We start from the raw sequence: 24,035 nt of genomic DNA, 5'->3' as shown, positions 1-24,035 counted from the left end.
GCCATTCTGTGATGGATGCTAAATGTTTCCACATGACATTTGGCTAGGAAAAAGCTCTTTACCATAATGAGTGAGAATTCTCAGGACTAGTTAGAGAATCAGTAGTGGCATGTCTTAAGTCAATAGTACTATAGCAGAAATTAGGGGAAAATTTATGCTTGCTTGCATGGGCAGTGCTCTAGTAACTCTGGCTGTGGTGTAAAGACTGACTCACAAACTTGTGTAGAGCAATCTAAGAAGTTAGAATCTCTGTCCAGCAGACAGTATGTCTGTGCCTCAGCTGCTGTGTTGTCCAGTCAAGAGTGTCAGCTGAAACCATCTGATTTCACTGTCATAAACTGGGTTATGAATTGCAGCAGCAAGTTCTGCTGCTGGACTGAGCCTCTGGGATACAATTTTCCTCTTAAATTACCAAAGGAAAAGTGGATAATGCCCTGTTCAGTTCCCCACTTGCCCCTTTACCATGATGCCAGATATCTAGGAAGAACAGAGCCAGAATGGCCTCTTACCTTTCCCACTATGGGTAGTATTGCAGTGCAATGGTAGGCACCAAATGTATGCATATGGTGCACATATGATCAGAAGTCTCTTCTGGTTCCTGTAGAACAAATTCATGACTCTGCATCACATCTGAGCTCTGAACTCTGTCCATTGCTTTCTGCATAGCTGAAGAAAGAGTTTGAAGTTGTTCTGACTAATTGATCTGGTTACTGAAAGAGCTTTTTTTTTCATTTGGGAGACAATATAGCTCAGGAAAGAAGTAATTTCCAATCAAGGTAGCAGAAGGCTATGATTCACCAATCCTGTGGTGCACACACAAGCACCTTTCAGGTCTCTTAATTCTGGTTGTCTGAACATGTGAGCAGCAAACCATCTGAGCTGCTGGGCTTGATTTTTGTGTGCAATCAGATGCCAGCCAGCCAACAGGGGAGGGAGTAGCAAAAGGGCAGGTACTTGCACTCTGAGAAGAAAACACTGGGTTTAAGCTTATTAGCATAATAAGTAAGTAATAATATAGTAAGTATAACATACTATAGTAAGATTTCTGTTGCTTACTCCTCTTAACTCCACCAGTTTTATCTATAAAGCCAGCCAAAGAAAAGTGAAGACCATGGCAGTACTTTAACAGCAAAGACAGCACTGGAATAACAAGGCTAACCACCTATTTGTTAGTCTTACTGTTTATTTTATTACAGGTCAGTGAACAAAAAACAGTCATGAGATGTTAATCTCTGCAGCTGTTTAATCTTAACCACCCCCTCACCACTGTTCTCTCAAGGGTTCAGCAGCAATATCCCCTCCTCCCCTCTTGTAATGACCTCATTTCAAAATACAATTTCTCTCTGGTTTGGCTTTTAAGGGGTCAGATTGATGCTGTTTGAGTTGGGATAAAATTTGCTCAGGTCCTGTCACTGGCTGCTGCCTATGGTTCTACTGAATTTGTTTGCAAGAATCAAAGACTCACCAGTTAATTTGTAATTTGTGAATGTATTGAGCTGTGATTAGTGACAGCCCATCTAGGGAATGGGGAGTGTTGTTAGGCAGCACAGCATGGACATAAAAGAGGTAAACCATTAGAGACCTACAAATGGGGATAGGAAGATAGACTTCAGTGCTATGTTGGCACTGCAGGGAGATGCTCTTTCTTTAGCTGAGCCCTTTACCAAAATAAGAAACCAGGATGGTTAAAGGGGAGAGCTGAGAGACACAGCCCGCATCATGCTGCCCAATGCTGGATCATGTATGGGAGTTGCAAAACACTGTGGAAAAGGGAAAGTGTGTATTCCCTGCCTCTGAAGTGCTGCATCCACTCATTGTCTCTGTAAAATGGGCATGGTGCATTGAGGAGCGGTAGGGATACACTGGGAAAATGTAAGCTCTCGACATACTGGCAGGGGGAGGAAGCAGGAGAGAAGTGGCTAAGGGAAGAGGAATGGATGTCTTAGATGCAACATATGAAGGTGGAAAGGAAGGAATGGCTGTGAAGATTTAAAAACAAACAAACAAAACCTCAACCAAAACACAAGTTGCAAATGTATTACCAAAGCTAATGTAGAAGACATCAGTTAGCTCACCTACAACTAAGTGAGGTACATGAAGTCTTAGATCTTTGCTATGTCTTTGCTTCATTTGCTTTCCTCACTTTTGAGTTTGTTCCAGGCTTCCTTGGAGAGATTCCTTGTTTTGCTTCTGTAGCTCCCTGCAGGATGCAAATGTTAATAAGCGCAAGCACAGCAGGCAGGGCTGAATCCATCAGGAGGGATGGGGAGTGCACGACAGATCAGCTTGCCTCCTGCTGTGTCACATGTGAGGCACGCTGAACTCAGGGCTGTGGGGGAGCCCCCTTACTCTAGATCCGCAAATCCAGCCCTGCTGCTGGAATGTTGTCTTAGCTCTGTTGCTTAGTGGAGCAGTGGTAAACAAAAGGCTTTAGTGAATAATGGACAAATAGAAAGGCAGAACCTATTTCATGAACATGCTAGGCTAATCTGACATTACTAGGCTCTTTATGGAGTCAGGTTTTTTGCTAATTTCTTTAAAATAGGCTTGCTTTTTTTTTTTTTTTTTTTTAACCTAAAAGTGATGGTAGTAAATGCTTTGGGTTTTTTTTTCAAGAATATTAGCCAGAAGAATGCTTTCCATGTGTATATCACCGGAGTCGACTTTCCAGCTCACCAGTGACACCTCCTGCCAATGTCGTGCCATCCAATTTAGAATTGACACTTCAGTGTTACTATGAAACATCTCGTGCTAAAGAGAGCCGAGAAGGGTAGACAAGATGGACATTCCGTGATAGTGTTGCAAAAACTCTTTTACTGGCCTGTGTGAATTCTCCAGACCTACTTTGTCACCCTGTTGCTTTCTTCTGGTCAGTGTGTCCAGTTGCTTGTGGTCCTTTTTAGCTCTCCTTTCTGAACGAGGGCCTTGCTTTAGATGTGCTTTTGGTGTCTGGTACTTGACACCTTTGGGGGGGAGAGAGAGCCTCGTATCATCTTGGGCTTACTGAGTGCCACCAGGCTGGTTTACAGACCTACTGCATGGGCTCACTTGCAACACATGGTTGCAGGTAAGAGGTTCTGGCTTCAAATTCTTTAATGCTCCTGAACTTACTCTCATTATTGCTGCACTTGGAAAAGAAACAGGCAAGCTGTAGGTGGCTCTCACTGGCTAGTAGCAAAACTGACCTTTGCAAAACTTCTAGTATTAGTCCAAGCTTAAAAGCAAGCAAATGATTGACAGACATAAAGGCTGATTCTATTGGAAACATGTAATCTTTCCTCTACTTGAGGAAAATGCACCTTTTGTCATGAATTTCAGTAGCCTGAGCTAGACGCCATTTTTAGGCTACAATGACTAAACACCTCTACATCCCTCCCTATCCCCTCCCAAGAGAATAGGCCAAGGTTTACACCATCCTTTCCATGTGCAGCTGTTGGTGCTCAGCAGGCTGCAACTTGGTGGCTCTGCTGAGCCAGGTCCTGCTGCCTGGCGTTCCCTTGCCCCGGCCTTGTAGGAGTTGGGGTGAAATGTGCTTACTTTGCTTCCGGGCATGCTCTGCAGCTTCAGGGGCAGTCAGCATGGCAAATGGATGCAGGGAAATCTTGAAAGGTTGAATCCAGTGGTCCTGAAAGGACAACAATTCATAGACTCATATACCTGCAGAAACTACGTGCTAAGACAATGGGCACACTCTTCTGGTCAGCAGAAGCTAAGATAACTGTTGCTGTTGTGCACAGGGATGGCAAAAAACGACATAAATTCAGGTCAGAGAAGATGGTCGAAGCCCACCCTTTTAATGCCAAAACCCATCTTTTTATAGCATGGATCACAAAAGAAAAATTACATGTCTGGCCCATTGGCTAGCCACCAACAAAAGTGAGTGGCTGAGCGGTATAACCACCCATTTCAAAATATTTTCTTCAGTGAACCAAAACAAGACCTTGCAGGTGCAAGATAGAGGGTTAGTTTGCAGAAGTCTTTCAGTGTTTCTCAGCTAAAACATGAGAAAGAAAAACTTCACAAATGGTTCAGCAGCTGGAAAATTCCTCTGCTCCTGCTTTTTAGCATCCACAGACAACTGCTTCAGCAGTCCTGGTGGATAAATGAGCACCATTTATAATGCCCATCTGAACTGCCATGAGGGTGTGACCTGGGCTCCCTAAGTATCTATACATCTTGATAAAGCTAGCACATGATTTTCAAGGAGATTTAAGCAAAGGCTTCAAAACTGAAAAGGGGTAACAGGAATCTCCATCAGTTTACTTCAGTGGGAAAAAAAATCCACAGAGATTGAATTTTCGATGGGCTGGATTCTAGCTCTTTGAGTCTAGGACTCTTAAGGAAGCATAAGCTGAGTTCCAAGAGTTATTGTCAATTTAAAACGTAGATGTAACCTCTTAAATGAATTAGGACTTTGCAAAATAAAGTATCCTTAGTTTCCCAGCTCATCAAAGCATTTCCATTCCTTTCTCATAGAGTGGAAATGATCTTTAGCCCATGATTAAAATGAAGCAGTGTTGATGGCTGAAACAGAAACTGAAGAGCCTGATAACAATGGCTTATCTCCTTCTTCAGAAAATTTTGTAACTTTGCTACCTTGTGAACATTAAGGAAATATCTCTGAGTCCACAAGGGGCAAGATCTAGCAAGGGGACAGTAACATGAGCTGAGCAGAAATACTGTTTGTGTTCTTTCTTTGTCTCTGCTTGTGTAACACCAGAATATAAATCAAAGCTTAAAAAACCCCACCTCTCCTCCTCCCAAAGGAATAAACCCACCAAAACCCAAATGCAAACTCAAACACTCCACCACGGGCAACAGCATGAGTAGCTAGCTGGAAACCTTTCAAGAAAACATTGCTCCTCTGCAGTGTATGGTGAGCACTCAAAACAGAGATTTCTAAAAACATCCTGGGTTGGAAATTCATCAAGAAAAGGATTCCTGTCCATAAGAAGCAAGACTGTAAGAATATACAGTGTAACATTCACAGCAAAAGGAGGGACAGTTGATTCACCCACTTATCCCAGGAGCAAAGAGGAAGATCCCTCCTTCTAAATAACATATTGTGAATTGCCCCTACATCACAACTAGTGACATTTCTAGTTCTTGACGTGGAAGAATTCAACTAAGAAAGGTTACAGCCAAGGCTATTCTGGTGCATGTAACTGTGAGCTGGAATGAGCTCTAGCACTTTCTGGACACTGGGTGTCAGTCTGTCATTAATATTACAGCTAAGCATGTCTGAGATTAGGAAAAAAAGTAAAATAAAGTGCACCAGAAACACTGTGAATTACATGTGAATCATCTGTTACAGTCTGACTACAATTTCACATCAACTTTTAATACTTAGGAAACTAACTGCTTAGGAAATGTCAATAAATTATATGTTACTGAAAAAACAATCTATATATTCCAGATGCTTTTTCATTATGGAGCTGGGTCATACAGAACACTTTCTTGTGCCTTGAGTCACGAATTAAAGATTCTAATACCTCTCCTACTTTTTAAAGGGCAATTATATGACTAAAGTGATACTGCTAGAGAAACTTGCTTTGAACAGAGGCAAGGCCCTTGTGAAGCAGGCAGTATCTCCCCAGCCCTGCACAGCCTTTTTCCCCACTCCACACTAGTGGTAATTAGAACATAGTGGTGGGAATGCATCTCTGTAAACCATTGTGGCAAAGGTTCAGGAGCTAGGTTACATCTCAGTGTGGATGTCAGTAATTGGACTGCCCTCTTCTTGCCTCTCCCTGGTACACTGTGTACAAAGGCAGAGGAGGAGGTGGTAAATAGTTTGGCTTTTTGCTCTAAGAGAATGTTGGAACTCATTTGCTATTACTAATGGGGTAAAAAGCTAATTACTTCAGTTTAAAATGTAACATATGTTTTAAAGGCACAGATATTACAGGATAACTTCATTTTTACAGATGTGCAGAAAAAACTAGTTGCTCACTTTTGCAGAGCTCTGCCAGTGTGTTGCTGAGGGCTTCATTCTGTAAATCTCAAAGATCTCTTCTACAGAAATGCTGTTCTGTGAAGACAGGTTAGAAGAGAGGTTCAGCTCTCAGAAGTAGTATTCTTTCAAGTGAATGAATGAAATCAAGCTCATATCCCCTTCTCTAAAACAGCTCTCACATGAGCTCCTGGTACTGTTTCATATTGCTAGTACAGATCCATTGATCTGGTCCTGAAACTTGCTTGCCATTTTGCGCTTGGCAGAGACAAGTTAAGTAACGTGTACACGTGCACAGGACCACCTACTGAAACTGCGTGTTTTGTTTTCTAAGGCTGAGCAAAACTTCATGGCTGCTTAATAAAAATGAGATGAATTTGTAATATTTACACTGTCTGTATACTGTGCTTTCAATGAACAAAGACATTCTAGGTATGAGGAGTGTTTCTATTCTATCTGCCATAGGATAAAAGATACTGCCATCTTTCTTGTCCTCTTACCATTAGTATTCCAGCATATGAAGATAATATCATAGCTTCTCTCTCAATTCGATTGGGATATGTGTATTGGTTGCGAGCTGCAAAATTCCTGTATGGTGTTTTGAACAAGAAGATTGTTAGCCTGGTATTATAAATACAAAAAGTAGTCCTGAGCTCAATTCACTGCTGCTTTTACTCCATCTTCACACTGGTGTAACCCACTGCAACAGCAAGATCTTGGCTTTGCAATACTCACAATTTCTCTCTTGTCAGTGGAGTCTGAGCATCGGAGTCACTTAACCACATCAAAGCAACACTGAGGGCTAAGTTGTAATGGACCTAGAAAGACAGAAGAACCTTATGTGGTTTGTTCGACTGTAATTGCTTGACTGAAGACAGAGAGACTACAGTAATGTAGGGAAACATGAGCTGTAACTACACTGGGTACCTCATATGTTGTAAGATACTCGAGGAGGTCTGAGGTATTTTAAACACACACAGGACAACTGTTTTCTTATGCACAAACAGCTTTGGTCTGTGAAGAATAACCTCTGGTTAGTTGACTTAACTGTATCAAATGCTTTCTGCAAATGAGCTTTTCCTTGCTAAAAAATAAACAAAATCTTTAATTATCTTGGATACACTACACCAGGATGCTATTCACAGCCAATTTCTTTAGGTATTCTTTTCCATAATGGCCTTTTATTGACCACTTTAGGGACAGGTTATTTAGCTGTACCAAGCAGCCATCTTTCAGAGTTAGCAGTAGCCCTGCAGTTAAAGAGGATAGGAATTAGAAGTCTGGTGATTACCATGTCATCTAGAAAGGTGGAGTGCCTTTGTCCTCTTGGATCAAATCCGTTTTCTCGTAGTCTGATGCCAACATAATCTCTCCTTAAAGCAAGGAAACAACTCTGAATTACATCTGTTTCTAAGCAAACCAGTGCATAGGAAATGTAATAGATGACTCTAAAGCTAGTGCAAGACTGAGGCTAAATTTACTACGATTCAGGGCTAGGAATCTGCTGCAGGATCTCTCACAAACAGTTCCCAAGTAGGAAAATTGTTAGTTGTTTGCATCTCTGCTAATCTTACCTTCTCTCAAACCCCACTGCTATCTTCTCCAAAGGCTTCAAAATAGGGGAAGAAGTGCAAATATGAAACAATTACTTAAAGTCTGGGGATAGACTTTAAGTCTGAACAGAACAGAAGAATTTTACTGTACAGTCCAGAGAATGAAAGAGATCCTTCACTGGTGCTTGTCCTTCTCATTCAGGGGAGGCCTGATTCTGTAACCTTTCCTCAGACAAAGTACTACTGATCCATGCAAGCATTCCTAGGGCAGATGGACACAGGACTTGTGTGGAATAGAGGGAATACTGCTTACATCCCCTAGGAGTTGTCTGCTGGGCAATCCTGCACTGAAGAGCATGAGATGCTGCTGCATGAGCTAGGAGACCTCTTACAGACAGCAGCTGCCCTGGATGCATTGCAAGGGATGAACTCTGCACTACACTGGTTGCTCTCACTGAGCAAGCTCTGGGCTGTCACATCTCTACTGTCCCCTGTGCAGTCAGGTCTCCCACTTCAGCCTGAATGTAACAAAATGAAGAGCATGTCAAATGAAGTTTGTTCATGCTTTCCAGCAAGAGAAAACTAAGGTTTGAGAGTTGTCATCCACTTACATTTTACAACCCTTTGCAATGAAAACAAGTGCAATCTCAAGTGCAGTGAAAGCAATTGTGGGCAGCTACTACTTACAGGAGTTTTTCAATCTCTTTCTTCAGGAGTTTTTTTTCCATATTCTATTTTTCATTGTAACATGAACTCAATGGATCTAGGAGAGAGAAAAGTGCATCCTACAAAGTATCTCTGTCAGTGATTCTCTTAATCACAAGTAAAGAGAGTGGGACACTTGGAGACCACCTACAAAAATATAACCAAAACCCAAGGTAGGATTAAAATAGGAACTGAGAAAAATTTAATCAAGAAATAAGACAACATGCACAGTAATGAAAGTGAGGGTAAGGAGTTTGGTAGTGGGAAATGGACAGAACGAGCCCATTTAAGATGAGCATCAGCCTTGAGCATCAGCTTGCAGCTTGCTTGCTTCCCCATCAGTGATGTATATTCTCTCATATAATGCCATCTTTTGACCTGCTGCCACTTCCAAGTTTCTTAGCAATGGCTTCCTCTCCCTACTCTGTGTCTATTAATCAGATCTATGGGGTAGAAAGAGGGGATGGACTGGGAAGAAGACAGGATGTAAGAGATGGAGTTACAGCAAAGAGAGAAGCCAGCACTTGGTCCACGAACTTATTGTAACATCAAAGTGCATGCTCTGCTCCACGATACATACAGCTGTTAATGAATATTGTCCCCTTTTCTCTCTCTCATAAATGTACAGAAGAAATCATGCTCTACCTGTGTGAACTCTTGCCATATGCTCCAGGATCTGGGTTTGGAGCCTCTCTGACTTCAGGTATTTCTGAAGAGGAATTCCCTCTTGATGTTGCTGTTCCTTTCTTGCCTCTGCCTCTCAGTTTGTGTGCCAGGGAAATTAGGCTTTGGCTTCATGCAGGACAGCTGCTTTCTCATGTTGCTTAGAAACAATGCTGGTGAGAGAAATTAAAAGAAAAAAAAGCAAATCAAAACCACCACAGAGAAGAGGTTAAACTTTCAGCTTGTGTTATCAGTTTCAAGTTGGATGATCCTAATACACTCCTAGGCATTGAGTTTCACTGCTGAGTGGCTGGTTGGAAACATAGCAGACTTGCTAACAAGGGAGGCAGAGACTATTCACTGGGTTTTCTGATGGATCTAATTACTTGTAAATGAAGCTACCAACTTCTACTACTGTTTCAGCATTCTACCAAATGGAACAATGAAAAACTAGACCTGATACCTCCCAAGAGCCCATCTAGGGTTCCACTTGCAGTGTTTGTGGCATATAGCAAGGATCCCGGCTACTTGTTCTTTCTTCAGGGTTATGTTTTTGCTTACAGTATTGGGAGAAATTCTAACAGTCAAGAAATCCCAACATGCTGTTCTAAACTCCACTGTTGTCCTTTCAAGGGATGCAGGGCACATCTTTCATGGGATTGCGGATGGTTGCCAATCTATCATGATGGCTAGCAAGTCAGTGAGAGGCTATGGGATTTTGTAGATTAGGAAGGTTTGCAGGCTGTATTTCTGAATGAATGAGCCATCCCCCTCCTTAGAAATGTACTTCTGTTATTAAATGATTTCCTAGTGAAACAGGAATCGGTTTATGAGACATGATCATAATGTTGCCTCTCTTTGTGATGGCCTAAGAAAACGTAAAAGGAAATGTATTATCATGAGACATAGATGTTCTGCAGGAAGAAATCTACTAGGCATTTATAGAATTTGTGCTGTGCTTTCTCTTCCTTATTTCATTTGCCTTTCTCATTTATTTTATGGCAAAAGGAGCACCAAACTTAGTACTTCCCCACCTTTCAATCCAGCTGAGGAGCTTCTGATCAAGTTGGATTTGATTTCTGAAAGCATCCTCCTTGCAGGCATCATGGCAAACATGTCTGCAGTAGAGCTGCTGCTTGTTTGCTCTGAGAAACACAGATCTACTGCCTGCCAGGTGGAACTCCACCAGTTACACCCACCCAGGGCTTATCTGCTGATATGGCCAGGCAAGAGGGAAAAGTGACCTTCACAAAGTGAACATAGCCATGCCAGGACTGACCCAAAGTCCTGCCAACCCCTCTCCTGTTGTGTGGAAAAAATGATACCCTGATGAAGAAAGGGACTTTACTGAAATGAGTCTGGTCCCTAGTCCTTGGGTGAGCTGACCCCTGCCATTTTCCCCAAAGCAAGAAATGCTTCTGTATCACTACAAGGCAGGGGAGGCCGCTGTGTTTGTGCTCTTCCCTGGTAGAGATAAATAACATTCACTAGTGGATGCCTGGGGAAGAGATGGGAGAACTGTGCCAGCAAGCATCAAACTTTCTTAGTGTATTCCTCAGTTCTCCAATTCAGGACCTTCTTGAGTAAAAAGAGTTGCCTTGGCAGTTAATAGCTCTTGCTTGTTTTTAACTTCTACAAATTTGTTCAATCACTTTCTGAATAAGTGATGTTGAAATTTTGAGTAATGACATCTCCAATATCTCCTGGCAAAGATTTCCACTGTTTAAATAGAGCTGTGTGGAAAAGGGTCTCTGGTTCTAAGAAGCCAATTTTTAAATTTAATTTGCTGACCAGTATGCTCAATAAACTTAGTAGAGAAAATTTAGGCCCCCAAAGTGTGGAATTTGTCACACATGGAACATAGAATATGTCTTAGAGGATACTTACATCTTTTTCCCCCACCCATAGCACATTTAATGACAGTCTGTTTCCCTAGAGCAAGAACTAAAGCAACAGGCAGGTCTGTGTGCCTGCAGAATTGTTACCTACTGCAAGTCTGATTTTCAGGGCAGGTATGGAGGGTGTTTTTTCAATCTGCTATTTAATTAGGTTGGAATGAATAAATATATTTAATAATTGCCATTATTTAATGCTCATCAGCTAATGTATTAACAAATACCTCATAAAATAGGAGTATGATTTAGGACTCTTGCAAAGGACTACCTTTGCCTATGGCAGCAGGTATGATGTTCAGGTGTTAGAAAGATAAATTACTTGTCAGTAGAATTGCCTTGCTGAAGTTTAAAGCTTGAGATGTTTCAATAATCTCAGCTCCAAAGGGACGTTAATGAAGTTTGGGGAGAAGACTGTACTAGTGATAATGGAAGCAAAGAATGCAGAATTTACAAGCCACAAGGACATTTGGCAGAACTCCTAAGATAAGGGAGAAACTAACAAAGCCAACTCGGCAACTGTGCTAAGTCAGTCCCAAGTAGCTAGAAGGTAATTCTGGCAAGGAGAGATTGTGACCCCCAACTTATGAAACTCACCAACTCAAAAGAAGAGAGACTAAACACATAGACTGTAACAGTAGATAGAATACTAATTAATCAGAGAACTATGTAACTTGCAGCCAATGAATATTAATGCCTTTGTTTACTAAACTGTATGAATAGCAATCGTTTTTGATAGTCATTGTGCTGGCTTAGTGGATTTGACACTCAGCACTCCTTTCTATGCAGAGCTATACAAAAATCAAATACCTCACCTCTCTGTGGGGATCGGACTCTTGCACAGCAGGTAGAAGAACCCATTTTTGGACAACAGACATGTTTTCAGCAGCTTTGGCAGCCTTGGGACCTCCACTGTAAATTGATTTTCAAAATATTTGGCTGCTTCTCCTGTATGTGTCGTTTCCTTAAAATATTTAACATCACCATACCAGCACACATAATGTCAGCTTCTTGAGGGCAAATTCAAGGATATCTGGAAAACAATGCATTAACTTGGACTGAAGTGTAAAGTACATAAGAAGAAAAGTAATTCATTGGAATGGTCACATTTAACTTTCTTTCTCACGGGTGAAAACGGCAAACCCTAATTTTTGGGTGACATACGTCCTTCAGAAGAACCCTCGGCTTTCTCTGGGGCATTCCAGGAGCGGTTTAGCTCTGTGCGGCCGGGGCAGGTGGCGGCAGCAGCGCCTCCAAGTTGGGCTCTACCAGCCAGAAGGGCAGCAGGGCCGCGGCGGCCGTGAAGGCGCTTTTCGGGGCCGCGTTCCCCGTGAGGCGGGGGAGCTGACCCGTCCTCCCCAGCCCCGGCGCCGGCGTACAGAAGTGGCCGCTCCCCGCCGCCGTCCCGCGGGGCGGAGCGAGGGGCGGGCCGTCTGCCGAGCCGCGGCATTCGAAAGTCGCTTTGCTGGCACGGCTTCCGCTTCCTCTTCTTCTTCTTCTTCCTTCTCTTCGTCTTCCTCCTCCTCCTCCTCCGCCTCCTCCGCCGCTGCGGGGGTCCGCGCGGGGCTGTGCCGGGCCGCGGCGCCGCTTGTCGGGGCAAGTGCAAGCCTTGGCCGGTAAGGGCTTGCGGAAGGGAAATACGGGGACTGACCCTGCTCGGTGTCGCTCTCTTCAGCGATGGCAGCGCGGGAGGCCGCCGAAATGTCCTTCTTCAGTCTGAGCGGCGTGAGAGAGCGGATGCGGGAGAAGAAAAAGGGTGCCTTGAGGACTGCGAAGTTGAATGCCTCGCTTGCATCAAAAATCAAAACGAAAATCATCAGTGAGTGTATTTTGCGTTGCGGTGTGTACAGGGGCTGGCTGCCATGTCAGCTTATAACTGGGCCTTTGGCCGTGGCATCAGGAGTGGGCAGCAGTCCCTTACCAGAGCTCATGTGCTGCTTCTCTGCGCGCGAGTTCCTAGTGCATTCAGTGCCCTGCAGATGAGTGCCAAGTGCCACTCAAGGTGCCCAAAGGTGTCTGAAGAATTTTAGAGTATATGCAATCCTGTGCAGAAGCTGGCCCAACTGACTTGTTTTAATGGGGGAAATAATGCAAAGATAGAACAGGAGATAATTTGTACTACCTTGAAAAGCACAGATATTTCCATTACTTTTATTTAATTGTTTTGAAATTGGGAAACAGGGTAGAGGAAAATAGGTTTTTCTCCGATTTTTTGGATGGTGATGAGGACTTACCTGTAGGTAACTTGTTCAAAGCAAGAATCATTTCTTTTTAAACTCAGCACTTGAACCATGCCATCATTCATTAAGAATTGAAGCTTGGTGCCCAAGCATGACCCACTGAGAGTGGAGAGGGTGTCTGAAGTGTTGCATGTTATTACGGAAAATTTTTTCCTGCAGTTTTCTCTGGAGACTTGTATTGCTGGAAGGAAGAATACTGCTGATTTTGTGAGAGGGCTTTTGAGTTGGAGAACTGAATCTGAGGAAGGCTGGTCTGGGAAGAGAAAGAATTATGACGAGGGGAGAAGTATGGATGAGACCTTGGATGCTGATGGTGTGTGATACTGCTCTGTCTCTCACAGACAACTCCTCCACTATGAAAGTCTCCCTAAAGCAGAACAATAAAGCATTGGCTCTGGCCCTCAATGCGGAGAAAGCCAACGCACAGCGGCTCACCCAGGAGAAGATCATCTTACAGAAGGAGGTGAAGCAGTGCCACTTCCAGAACGCTGTGCTGCGGCACAGGCTTTCCTTCCTGGTATGGCACTAACAGTGTGGCTGGCATGGGGAGGGGTGGTAGGCAAGGTGTGCAGCACTAGCGTCTCAACTGTGGGAGGATTGAGCTGTTGTTGAATGTCTGAATTCTTGACATATAGAAAAGGTCAACATTCATTTGCTTATTTTTGTTTCCAAGCTGTGTTCTCCCCAGAACAAGCCTTGCTCTGGCTACTAGTATCCTTGTTGGAATAGATGTTTTGATTGAATGTCTTTATGGCTTCTCTCTCTTTATTACCTCAATACAGAATAGTATGTTGAAAAAAATGGACAATCTTATGGCTGCAGTTAAGACGGCTGAGCTGCTTGAGGTAAACCATGGGAAAAAGGAGCACACTGTTCTGGGAAGGGGGCTGTGTTTTTCTGTGTCTTTTGCTTTGTGTTGCCTGCTCACTTCAGTGTTGAACGCTTCACCTGTTATTCTTTGGTTGCTTGAGTTGTGCTGGCTACGTCCTTATTTTTAGTTTGGTGTTAAGGATTTCCAGGGTAACTTTTTCTGTAGGAAGAGCTACAGTTTTAAACTGTTTTCCTCTGGATTATTGGCTATATTTTCCAGTAGGCTCTTCTGTTCTGACAGGTTGTGACTTCTTTTCAATTTGTTTTTTAAAGTATTGCCATGGCAACTTGGGATAGGGAACAGGACACTTTCCCTGTGTCTTGTCTTGTGGGTGGATGGGAAAATATTCCTGCTTCCTAGTCTCAGATTATCTGAACTAGTTTAACTTCATTCTTAGGCCGTGGAGACACAATCTAATTCTGCTGCAATTTATTCCATAATTTATTCCTTAATGTGAGAGGGTTGCTGGCAGTACTTTACATACTTTCCAGAGAAACTGAGCTTCTGCTGTTTCTGTACAGGAGGCTGCATGAGGGATTTCAAGAACTTTAAATCATTCCTCTATTTCTCTTCTTTCCAGTTCCATACAAATTCTGCATCCATGTCCAGTGGCCAGAAGAGCAGCATGACTGAAGATAGCTGGGCCGATGATATTGCAGATGGTCAGCTTCTGAGGTGGGCTTTAAAATGATACCACCAAGCTTGTCCTGAATTTCTATATGCTAAACTTCTTGTGTTTTATGTGTGTGCCCAGCTGCCAGTTTTACATGAGCTCTCTACTCTGAACCACCACTGCTTGATGCTTTCCTTTATTCTGCCTTTTTATTGCCACTCCTTGTCCTAATGCTGAATCTGTGCAAAAAGTGGTCTTTTTAATCTCCTTTCTTTGAGACCGTGTTACTTTTAGGCAATTTTCTCTTTGTAGCTGGGGAGCACGGCAAGATTTGCTTGAGTGAGTGAGTGCCATAGCTGGCTACTTTGATGTTTGTGACATAAAAATGCTTAGTAGTCACTTGCTTGTATGATGTAAGCTTGCATTCTGGAAAGATGGTCAGAGCAGCATCTCTTAAAGTATCTTTGAAGTCCTGTTTCTCCTTTGTCCAGTCTCTCCTTTGAAGACAGGCCAGTCCTTGGAGCTGCCCACACATGGCCTGTAGTTAGTCTGCTGGATTCTGGGGCCTGTGAAACATAATCCATTGCTGTTGTTCCTTCTCACCAGGGTTACACAGATACCGATGAGAGTGCCCATTTCCAAGCTACGTGATGCAGAACAGCAAGGTGGCAGCTCCACAGCAGTACTCACATCCTCAGGACAATTTCAGAGACCTGCTTCTAATGCAGGAGAACTTCAGGGATCTGCTTCTAATGAGCCCCTGAAAATTGTGCCCAGTGCCTCCAAAGATACTTTGCCACTGCAGCACAACGAGAAGCCTCAGTTCCATCAGGAAGAGAATGACAAGAAGGTGACTGAAGCAATGGCAACAGAGGAGGCTTTTCCTGACTCTTGCATCTTTGGAGGTAAATTTGCATCTTTTGCTGTTCTTCTGGTAGGATTTTTTGTCTGTACTCAGAAATGCATGAGTGCCATGGCTCTAGTTAGCTCTCAACCACAACTCCAGCAGCTCCCAATGACTGGTAGGAACTACATGCTCCACTGGGGCTGTTATTGCTGGAGTTATCTATACTCCAGAATCAGTGTCTTCAGAGGGATATGTGGCACATTTGCAGTACTTCAAGCTTGTAAATCAGGCTTCTTGAGTAATAGGTACTGAGCTTACATAAGATTTTCAGAGATGTGCGAAGTTGCAGAATCTGACTAGGTGCACAACTGTTTCTTGTGGATTTGCCATATAAATTGTAACTCTTATACAGATCATGAGTGTTCCTAAGTATTACAGCTGGTTAAGGGATCTTGCTTTGAGCTGCCCTTTTGTTCAGAGGGAAGCCAGCTGAACAACTCTGGTACACAGTAAGTTTGGGGAGTCCCTGTAGAGACAAAATCATGCTTTTTCTATGCTCTGGATTTGTGACAGTGTATGGAGCAAGGCTTTTAGTGGTATGGGGAAAGAGGGCGTTTACCTGCTTCATTTCTCAGCCTTAGAAAAGAAATTTTTCTTTCCAACAGAGGTCTTGTGCACTACTGAACAAAATCTCGACAATTTGCCAGCACTTGCCTGGGAAGGTCATACTCTTTCATATGAGGCTGATGAGATGGCAAAAGATTTGTTTGATCATCTGTCAAAAGGGCATGTTACTCAGAGGAGAAAGCGTTCCACCCTGTTTGCTACAAGCACTCCATCTTCTGGTCTGGATATCTTCCCACATGGCAGTTCCACTCAGGCAGCAGGGGGTAGTACTGCACAGGACAACAGCAGCTCCAGCAAGAACAACACACAGCAGCAGCTGAGATCTCCCAGTCCCCCGGCTTCACCTACTCAAACTGCTGTTATTTCTCATAGAAACTCTGTGGGTAAAGAGACTTTCTGTGAGCAGCTACAGACAAAAGAAATGGGGTGTGGTGTTGAAACAGACCCCAGCTATAGCCAGGTCCCTGAGTTTGTTCCTGTAAAGGTTAAAAGCAAAGGTAGTTGTAAAACTGGAGAGAGAAAGACTGTTAAAAAAGCAAGAACAGGAAAAAAGAAAACAACTGCAATTAAAAACAATGCAGAAAGTAGTCCTGATAGATCTCAAGGTGAAGAATGTGCTCAAAATGCAAAGAAGCTTCTTAAGCCAAAAGTTGCAACATGTTCTAGTGAGACTGAAGTCTGTGAGATGGGGCAGAAGGCGTGTGTGGGGACTTCTGGCAGGAAGAATAGAGACTGTAGTGTGGAGCACCATTCCCACTGTCCTGATGGAGTCCAAAACTTTGGAAGTACATATGTGGTGAATCCAGCACAGCTGCAGAGTCTTGAAAGTGTTGACTTAATGCAACAGGTTAAGAAGGGACCTATCTTTGAGATGCAAAGTATGGAGAGCTTGCTCAAACCCCCAGCTCATACCTTCTCAAGTCATGAAGGTCCCTCAGGTGATTCCAGTCTACAAAATTCTACACAATTCTCAAGTGTGAGCAGAAAGAGCATCAGACAGAAAGCCAACAGAAAAACTAGGGTAATTGGGCAAAGAGATGATTCTGATGAGGAGTATCTGCCAAACTGTGTGATAATACCAGAGGCCAAAGTTGAAGAACGGCCTAAAAGAAGCCAAACAAGCAGGAAGACTGTCAGGGAAAGCAATTGTGATCAGAGAAATGAAGTTGATATTTTTAGTCCCTGTATAGATGTTCAAGGAGTAGCTAATGAGAGCACAAAGGATTTGCCAGGTAATCTTAAACCACGCAGGAAAACTTATATTGTCCATCCTTTGGATCTCGCAGGAAACTTGGGTTGTTTCCAGACAGAATTTGAAGGGGATGAAAATGTGCCTCCCAGGTCTGTTCCTGGGAGCAAAGGCAGCAAAATCCCCAGAGCTGCTAAGAGCAATCAAAAGAGCAATAAAAAACAGACAGGCGGCCTTAAAGAAAAAGGGCAAGGTGAAGTTGACAACAACATGAATGCTTTGAAAAAAGAAGCCTCTTGCAAACCCAAGTCTCCGAGGAAGAGGAGTAACTCTCCACCACCAGAGATCGATTCCCTGGCCAGAAAAAGTCATGGTGCCAAGGTTCTCATTGGAAGTTCCACAGAACTTGCATCCAAGCAAACAGTCCTGATGGGGAAGTTTTCCTGCATTACACATCTGCTGTCTGAGCCAGATGCTTTCCTGGAGGAGCAGCTACCTGAGACATCACTTGCAGATAGTCTTACTGACCTTTCACACAGTCTTGAATCCTCCTATGTGACCAGTTCTGCAGTTCTGCCTGTCAGCTCCAGACTTACAGAAGTACCAGTTTCCAAGAGCTTAAGTACCGAGGGCAACAGAATGCCAGCAAAATCCCCTGTTTGGTCAAAAAACTCCCTGATATTTGAAGAAAAGACTGCAGAGAAAACACCCGGGGAAAGGAACCAAGTCCAGTCAAGTTCTTGGAGGTCACCTTCACAGGAACCTGGTAGGTGGTAAGCTGGGGAAGGTACTTGTGTTTCGAGATGAGGGCAAAAAATCCATGGAGCAAGCACTTATATTTTCCTTCCTCTCCTCTCTTTTTTCAGAGTTAAAGATCAGTCTCCAGTACACCATTTATTCTTCTACTTGTGCTGGCCAGTCATTTCTGTAGCTGCATTTGCTTCTAGTTTATCAGCATTCCTATGAGAATTTCTGTCCACTTGTCCATGTGTAGATATTGGCACAAGACTAGCAGCATGTGCTGCATCTTGTTTTAGCACTCTTGTTATCTACAGGGCATACCTATTAATTTAGAAAATTAAGTACTCAAGCAGTTGAAAAGTTTCATTTGATGCTGACCCTGCCTACTAGAGTCAGTCAGTATTATTGGGACACAAAATATCAAGACGATGACAAATTTTTGGTCCAGAATGCTGCAAGGTGTCAGACTTCATACCTCTAGGTGATATCTTCACTGGAAATGAACCAGGAGCCAACCTAAGTTATTTTGGTTGTGGTTTTTTTTTTTGTTTGTTTGTTTTTAAAAAGGATTTGGAGGGTGTATCCCTGGGCTGGTAAGATGACAGTTAAACACCTTTTGGGGAGTTTGCTGTTAATGGATGCTCTGTAAAGAGAGTAGTTTTGTGAGGTTTTTCTTTCTGTAGCTGTTGACAAACTGGAGTGGGCTGTACTTTGTAGTGAGGGAGGGTTCTCCTGCCCTTCTCCTTTTGGCTGACTCTACTTGGAAAGGTGCAGTGACCACTGGCATGATCCTGGGTCTTGCTGGAAGTTGGTAGGTTGCTGGTAGGTTGGTTGTGTGCCATAAGCTTGCTGTCTCGTCCAGGCTGTAAGCTCCTGGGCATTACAGCTATCAAATAGAGTTTTTATATCATTTTTCTACTACACCAGGGACCATGATACTATCAGTATTAGTGATCTGTATTTTTTCACTGAGGGACCTAATTTGATTTATGAGCTGACTTCTGAGGACCACGTCTGGTATTTTTGGATTAAAATGGTCTCCTGAGTTTAGTGGGAATATGATTGGATTCTGGACTGTGCACATTCAGAGAAACCTTTCTATTTGACAGCTGTTACTTCTTAGGATATCTGGAAATTATTTGGAATCACTTTGATCAAACCATGTGAATGTCTCCCTTTGCAGATATCAGGCCACTACGGGACTTGAACAGTGCCAGGGTTGTGTCTTACTCCAGCTCGGAGGAAGCATCAGGGTGCTCATCCAGGCGGAAACGGAAGCCAACCTGCTACAAAGAGCCACCAATCAATAGGTTGGGCTTTAAATGATTCCTTCCAAAGTCTGTTCCCATGCTGCAACCCCTGCTCTGCTCTCATATACTCACTCTCCAGGGCTGGACCCTCTGTTGCTTTGTTTAAAGTTCTTCTTACCCTTTGTGTTCTGTGACCCTCCTCTTCTAACACTGTGTTATTCCAGAATTCTGCATCAGCATGCACGGATGTTTAGGCTTCTGGTAACAAGCTACCAAAGATGTTATTTTACTTGTTGAAATGAGCCCACCTCTTGGCAGACTGCATCTGTGGTACTCCAGTGCTAATGAGGCAGTAGCACATTACTAATGAGGCAGTAGCACATAACAAGGATAAAATACAGGCTAAATAAAGACAGCTCAGCAAAAGCCCTGATTTCATTTACATTCTGTGACGACTAAAATTTTACACACCTGAGTAATACTTTCCTCCTGAGAGCAGGCTGTATCTAAGTTCACTAGCAGATATGGTACCTAAACAAATAGCTGCATCTTTTCCTTAAGAAACTGTAGATTCAGCACATCCAATGGCTATTGCACAGAACCACGTGCTCCTAAAATGACGACTTTGTTGTTATGTTACTGGGTGTGTTTTTCCCTGAAAAGTGTCAGTTTGAACTTTCTGTGAATAGCTGGTTATATTGTGTCAGAAGGTACTCTGTACTGGACAAGAAACAAACTGTACTACTTAATCATCTTATGAGGAAGCACTACAGTAAAATCAGAAACTTTAGGGACTAAAATACATGTATTCAAGGCACACTTGATGTTTCAGTGTAATCCTTTTGGTTCTGCAGGAAACTGAGGCAGGGTGACCCATTTACAGACACGGAGTTCCTCCACTCTCCTCTCTACAAAAGAAAAAAGAAGCCTGTCAAAGTCAAGGGAATGGCCAAGAAGATGAAAGAGGACAAAGAACAGCTTCCTGAAGGATATCCCACTGCCAACGCAGTCAACAGAAATGAATCAGGATTAGAATAGTGGTTGAAAGGCAGCTCCCAAGGTCCTAGAAGCTTGTGTGTTTAGCCACAAGGCTACAACTTTGAATGCAGAGGCCCGAGCAAAGATGGAGGTGACTGACCAGGCAGTTGAACTATTCCAATTAAGGCAACCCAAGGACCAATTCAACAAATTTAGCCTTGTAACGTGGATTTCTTCTGTTTTGAAATCTTTGGGACTCATGGGGTGGGGAAAGTGGTTGACACAAACTGATGGATGTGTGTTTTAATGATGAACATGGCCCTTATGTGCTGTATGATTAGCCACTTGCTATCTTCTGTTTCCTTCCTGTTCTCTCCCCCTGTCTGCCAGGGAGGAGTAAAGCTCTCTGCAGCAGAAGATGAGCCCTATACCAACCAACATTAAGGAATATTTGAAACACAGGGAGCTTAGGACCAGACCTAAGCATGTTTTGTCTCAAACTTTCTGAGTATTGCTACAGGAAAGGTGATTGGAGGAGAGGGTCCCGTGGGACAGAGCTGTTTAAAAACATGTCCCCCTTTTCCTATCACTTCTTGCCCCTTCAGCCTTCTTGTAGCCCCTTGAGGTAGTGGAAGATGTGATAAGGTCTCCTTGGCACCTTCTGTTTTCCAGGCTGAACAACCCCAACTCTCTCAGCCTGTCTTCATAGGAGAGACGTACTTCAGCCCTCTGAACAGCATTGTGTCCCTCCTCTGGCTTTGCTCCAACAGGTCCATGTCCCTCTTAAGCTGGGAATCACAGAGCTGGACACAGTACTCCAGATGGGGTCAGCTGTGTTTCAGGAAATCCTGTACTCTTCCATTGCAGACTGAGCACCCACTGGCTTCCAGCACTTGCTTTTTTTAGGGTCTACTGGTGTAACTTTGAAGGTTATTGATTCTAAATGTTTGAGAGAATAGTGGGGAAAAGAAGAAATCAGACTGGTAGTAAAAGGGAAGGAAATGTGCCCCTTTGGAAGCAGGAAAAGTGTTTCCTCTTTGTGGTGGAGCAGGGAGAGGGCTGCTCTTCTTCTGACCATACTTACTGCTTCTCCTCAGCACTTCAACAACATCCAGCAGTTCATGAGGATAGGCTGAGTCTTGCTGTACTTGCTGTACTCAGAGCACTCCAGAAGATGGGAACTTCATTAGTAGAGGGAAAATAGTGTCATCTGCAGTCAGGTAAATGCTACTACCTAGCTTACATTTAAGCTGTACTGTTAGGTTATTAAAACTAGGAAACAAAAAGCCCAAGATTTAAAAATGCCCTCTTATTTATTTGTTCAGTTTTCTGGAAGTTACCATGCTTTCTCTGGTACTCTGTAACTCTGGAAGCCAGGTAGGAGCTAGTAAATAACCGGGAATTTGTTAAAGGTGCTGTTGTATTAGAACCTGCTTGTGTTGACCCACTGATGACAGAAGCTAGGCAGGAACACAGATCTCCAACTGTTCCCAGTAATTGTTTTGATTGCCTCTGTGGGTCAGAAATGGGACTTTTTCCAGCTGCACTTATGTGCTTGTGCTAATAACAGAATAATAGACTGTAGTTGTTCATATTGAAGGTACAGAGACAGCTGCTAGCAGTTACAGAGCTGTGCTTCAAACACATGTTAATACTAGCTGCCCTAGTCTAACATTGGTACCTTTATCCTAATCACCACCTGTAGTCAGTTGGAGGGGGAGAGTTTGTTCATGTGTAACCAGTTTGTTTTGCTGAGCGATGATGTATCAGTTTATATTACTCCTCAAATAAAACTTCAATACAAGTGGTATCTTTGAATTTTTGTACATTACCTGATGCTTACCATGACACTACACATCACAGCTTTCCCTGGGCCAGAACAAATTAAAACTCTTAAGAAGGGACATATTTTGTGTTTATATCACATTCCAGCAGTTTGTCCCAGTGTGTACTGGACCGTGCTGAAAGCTACTGGCATCTCTCTCTGAGGCAGGATTTCCCCATACCTGCTAATCACACAAAGGAATGACACAAAGAATGTTAATTGGCTTTTATTTTAGTCTGAATTAAAAATATTCCTTAAAAAAAAAAAAAACCCAACACACAACCATGGATGGAATAAGTTTTCACAGTCATGATCTGACTTGCTGTAAGACAACAAGGGTAAGAATAGCCCAAACAATTGGGGAAAAGTTTGCACCTTTATGAAGTGTGGGGTGAGGGAAGAGGTTAACAGTTCCTATGCTTCACATCCAGTCAGAAGGAGCATAACTAAATGCACGGCCGGCATTTAGACACTGCAGCATGGCTTTGGTAGGCTCTTAGCCTATGAGGCTTGTTTCCAGCATTTACTAAGTGCTACTCAAATGCTACAGTCCTGACTGTAGCAATGGAACTAAATCCCTTGGTATCAGGATACTGTGCTCTGGTTGGCACTAAGATAAATTCAGGAGGGCTGCAGTAGAGCTGGCATAGCCCTCAGCTCACACTCACTGGGAAGTACTGGAGAGAGGAGGACGGTTCTCATTTCTAAGGTCTGTTGGGCAGTAGGTCACCACTGGTTTGACCAGAGTTGTGACACAAACTGGCTTTTAGACTGAGGAAGAGATAAACATCAAAGTCATGGACAGAAACCTCAGGTCTGCTGTGAACAAAATTAGGAATCCAGCCCCATGCCAAGCTTTTATAAAATTCATCTGCTTAGCAAAAGTAGGGCTTAGCCCAGCAGCTCAAAGGGTTTCAGAAAACATAATTTTCTAAAAATTGAAAAAGTGTCTATGTTTATTTTTATCTAGTGTTTGAAATGTTACACAACAAAGCATGATACAGAGCCACTTATACGAGCAATGATAGAAAATCCAGGTATGTGTTGTCTCCGATATCCTACAGTTCCCATTAATGCTCCTAATTCATTCTTTGATGGGGGCACTTGTATTTCTTCTAATTCCTTTAAAGTGTCTGGAGGAATTACTGCCACTGCCTGCATCTACCAAGTACTGAAAAATTTTGTTTCTTTACTTCATCCTTGACATTTTTCAGGCAAAATTTCAATTTCTTCTTAATGTAATGCTTCCCATATTGCTGCTGCTTCTCCCACCTTTTCATGGGAACCTCCTTCAATTAGAGTATCATCTATGTATTGGTACAGTTTCACATCTGGGGGGAGTGAGACTGACTAAAAATTCAGCAAGATTGAGCAATCATGGGTGAATGTTTGTACCCTGGAGGGAGCCTATTAAACTAAAACTGATGAGAAAACAACTGCTAAAAAAACCAAGAACAGGAAAAAAGAAAACAACTGCAATTAAAAACAATGCAGAAAGTAGTCCTGATAGATCTCAAGGTGAAGAATGTGCTCAAAATGCAAAGCTCCTTAAGCCAAAAGTTGCAAGTGAGACTGAAGTCTGTGAGATGGGGCAGAAGGCGTGTGTGGGGACTTTTGGCAGGAAGAATAGAGACTGTAGTGTGGAGCACCATTCCCACTGTCCTGATGGAGTCCAAAACTTTGGAAGTACATATGTGGTGAATCCAGCACAGCTGCAGAGTCTTGAAAGTGTTGACTTAATGCAACAGGTTAAGAAGGGACCTATCTTTGAGATGCAAAGTATGGAGAGCTTGTTCAAACCCCCAGCTCATACCTTCTCAAGTCATGAAGGTCCCTCAGGTGATTCCAGTCTACAAAATTCACTTTTCTTGAGGAAAGAGACTTCAAGTGCCTGTGCTTTGCAAGATGACTCAAGTGTGAGCAGAAAGAGCATCAGACAGAAAATCAAGAGAAAAATGAGTAATTGGGCAAACAGATGATTCTGATAGGAAGTATCTACCAGTGTGATAATATCGGAGGGTCAAAGCTGAAGAACAGCCTAAAAGAAGCACAACAAAGTACGATACAGTGCCACTTATACCCTGGTGT

At 43.1% G+C, this 24,035-nt stretch overlaps 2 protein-coding genes across 2 annotated transcripts; one reads left to right on the top strand and one right to left on the bottom strand.

The window, feature by feature from the left end:
• Positions 1-515: 515 nt before the first annotated feature.
• CUNH2orf80 (chromosome unknown C2orf80 homolog) lies at positions 516-12,226 on the bottom strand. Its single transcript, XM_042040692.1, has 11 exons — positions 11,582-12,226; positions 8,857-9,047; positions 8,194-8,358; positions 7,245-7,326; positions 6,689-6,771; positions 6,454-6,541; positions 5,954-6,031; positions 3,538-3,625; positions 2,845-2,963; positions 2,076-2,200; positions 516-666 (listed from the first exon to the last, which is right to left on the bottom strand). The coding sequence occupies exons 3-10, from the start codon at positions 8,232-8,234 to the stop codon at positions 2,114-2,116; spliced, it is 666 nt and encodes a 221-aa protein (XP_041896626.1). The 5' UTR covers positions 8,235-8,358; positions 8,857-9,047; positions 11,582-12,226; the 3' UTR covers positions 516-666; positions 2,076-2,113.
• Positions 12,227-12,338: 112 nt separating this feature from the next.
• Positions 12,339-24,004, top strand: LOC121670459 (shugoshin 2-like). Its single transcript, XM_042040689.1, has 7 exons — positions 12,339-12,585; positions 13,348-13,523; positions 13,789-13,851; positions 14,458-14,552; positions 15,097-15,395; positions 16,003-16,920; positions 23,805-24,004. Exons 1-7 carry the CDS (start codon positions 12,444-12,446, stop codon positions 23,924-23,926), a joined length of 1,815 nt encoding a protein of 604 aa, XP_041896623.1. The 5' UTR covers positions 12,339-12,443; the 3' UTR covers positions 23,927-24,004.
• The last annotated feature ends 31 nt before the right edge of the window (positions 24,005-24,035 follow it).

This window comes from Corvus kubaryi, unplaced genomic scaffold (assembly GCF_017639235.1).
Source record: "Corvus kubaryi isolate FWS band 111438036 unplaced genomic scaffold, C.kubaryi_AGA036_p1.0 37396, whole genome shotgun sequence".
NCBI lineage: Eukaryota > Metazoa > Chordata > Aves > Passeriformes > Corvidae > Corvus > Corvus kubaryi.
Note: the sequence above shows the minus strand (reverse complement) of the source record. Positions and strands in the feature narration are given on the sequence as shown.

Excerpts from the sequence above, each read along its gene's own strand:
- CUNH2orf80 (XM_042040692.1), bottom strand. The coding sequence starts at position 8,234 with ATGGAAAAAAAACTCCTGAAGAAAGAGATTGAAAAACTCCT. Across the intron at positions 6,772-7,244 it reads CCACCTTTCTAGATGACATG|GTCCATTACAACTTAGCCCT; the intron begins GTAATCACCAGA and ends CTGTCTTTCTAG. Across the intron at positions 2,964-3,537 it reads AGAGCATGCCCGGAAGCAAA|GTGTCAAGTACCAGACACCA; the intron begins GTAAGCACATTT and ends TCCCCCCCAAAG.
- LOC121670459 (XM_042040689.1), top strand. The coding sequence starts at position 12,444 with ATGGCAGCGCGGGAGGCCGCCGAAATGTCCTTCTTCAGTCTGAGCGGC. Across the intron at positions 12,586-13,347 it reads AATCAAAACGAAAATCATCA|ACAACTCCTCCACTATGAAA; the intron begins GTGAGTGTATTT and ends TGTCTCTCACAG. Across the intron at positions 13,524-13,788 it reads GGCACAGGCTTTCCTTCCTG|AATAGTATGTTGAAAAAAAT; the intron begins GTATGGCACTAA and ends ACCTCAATACAG.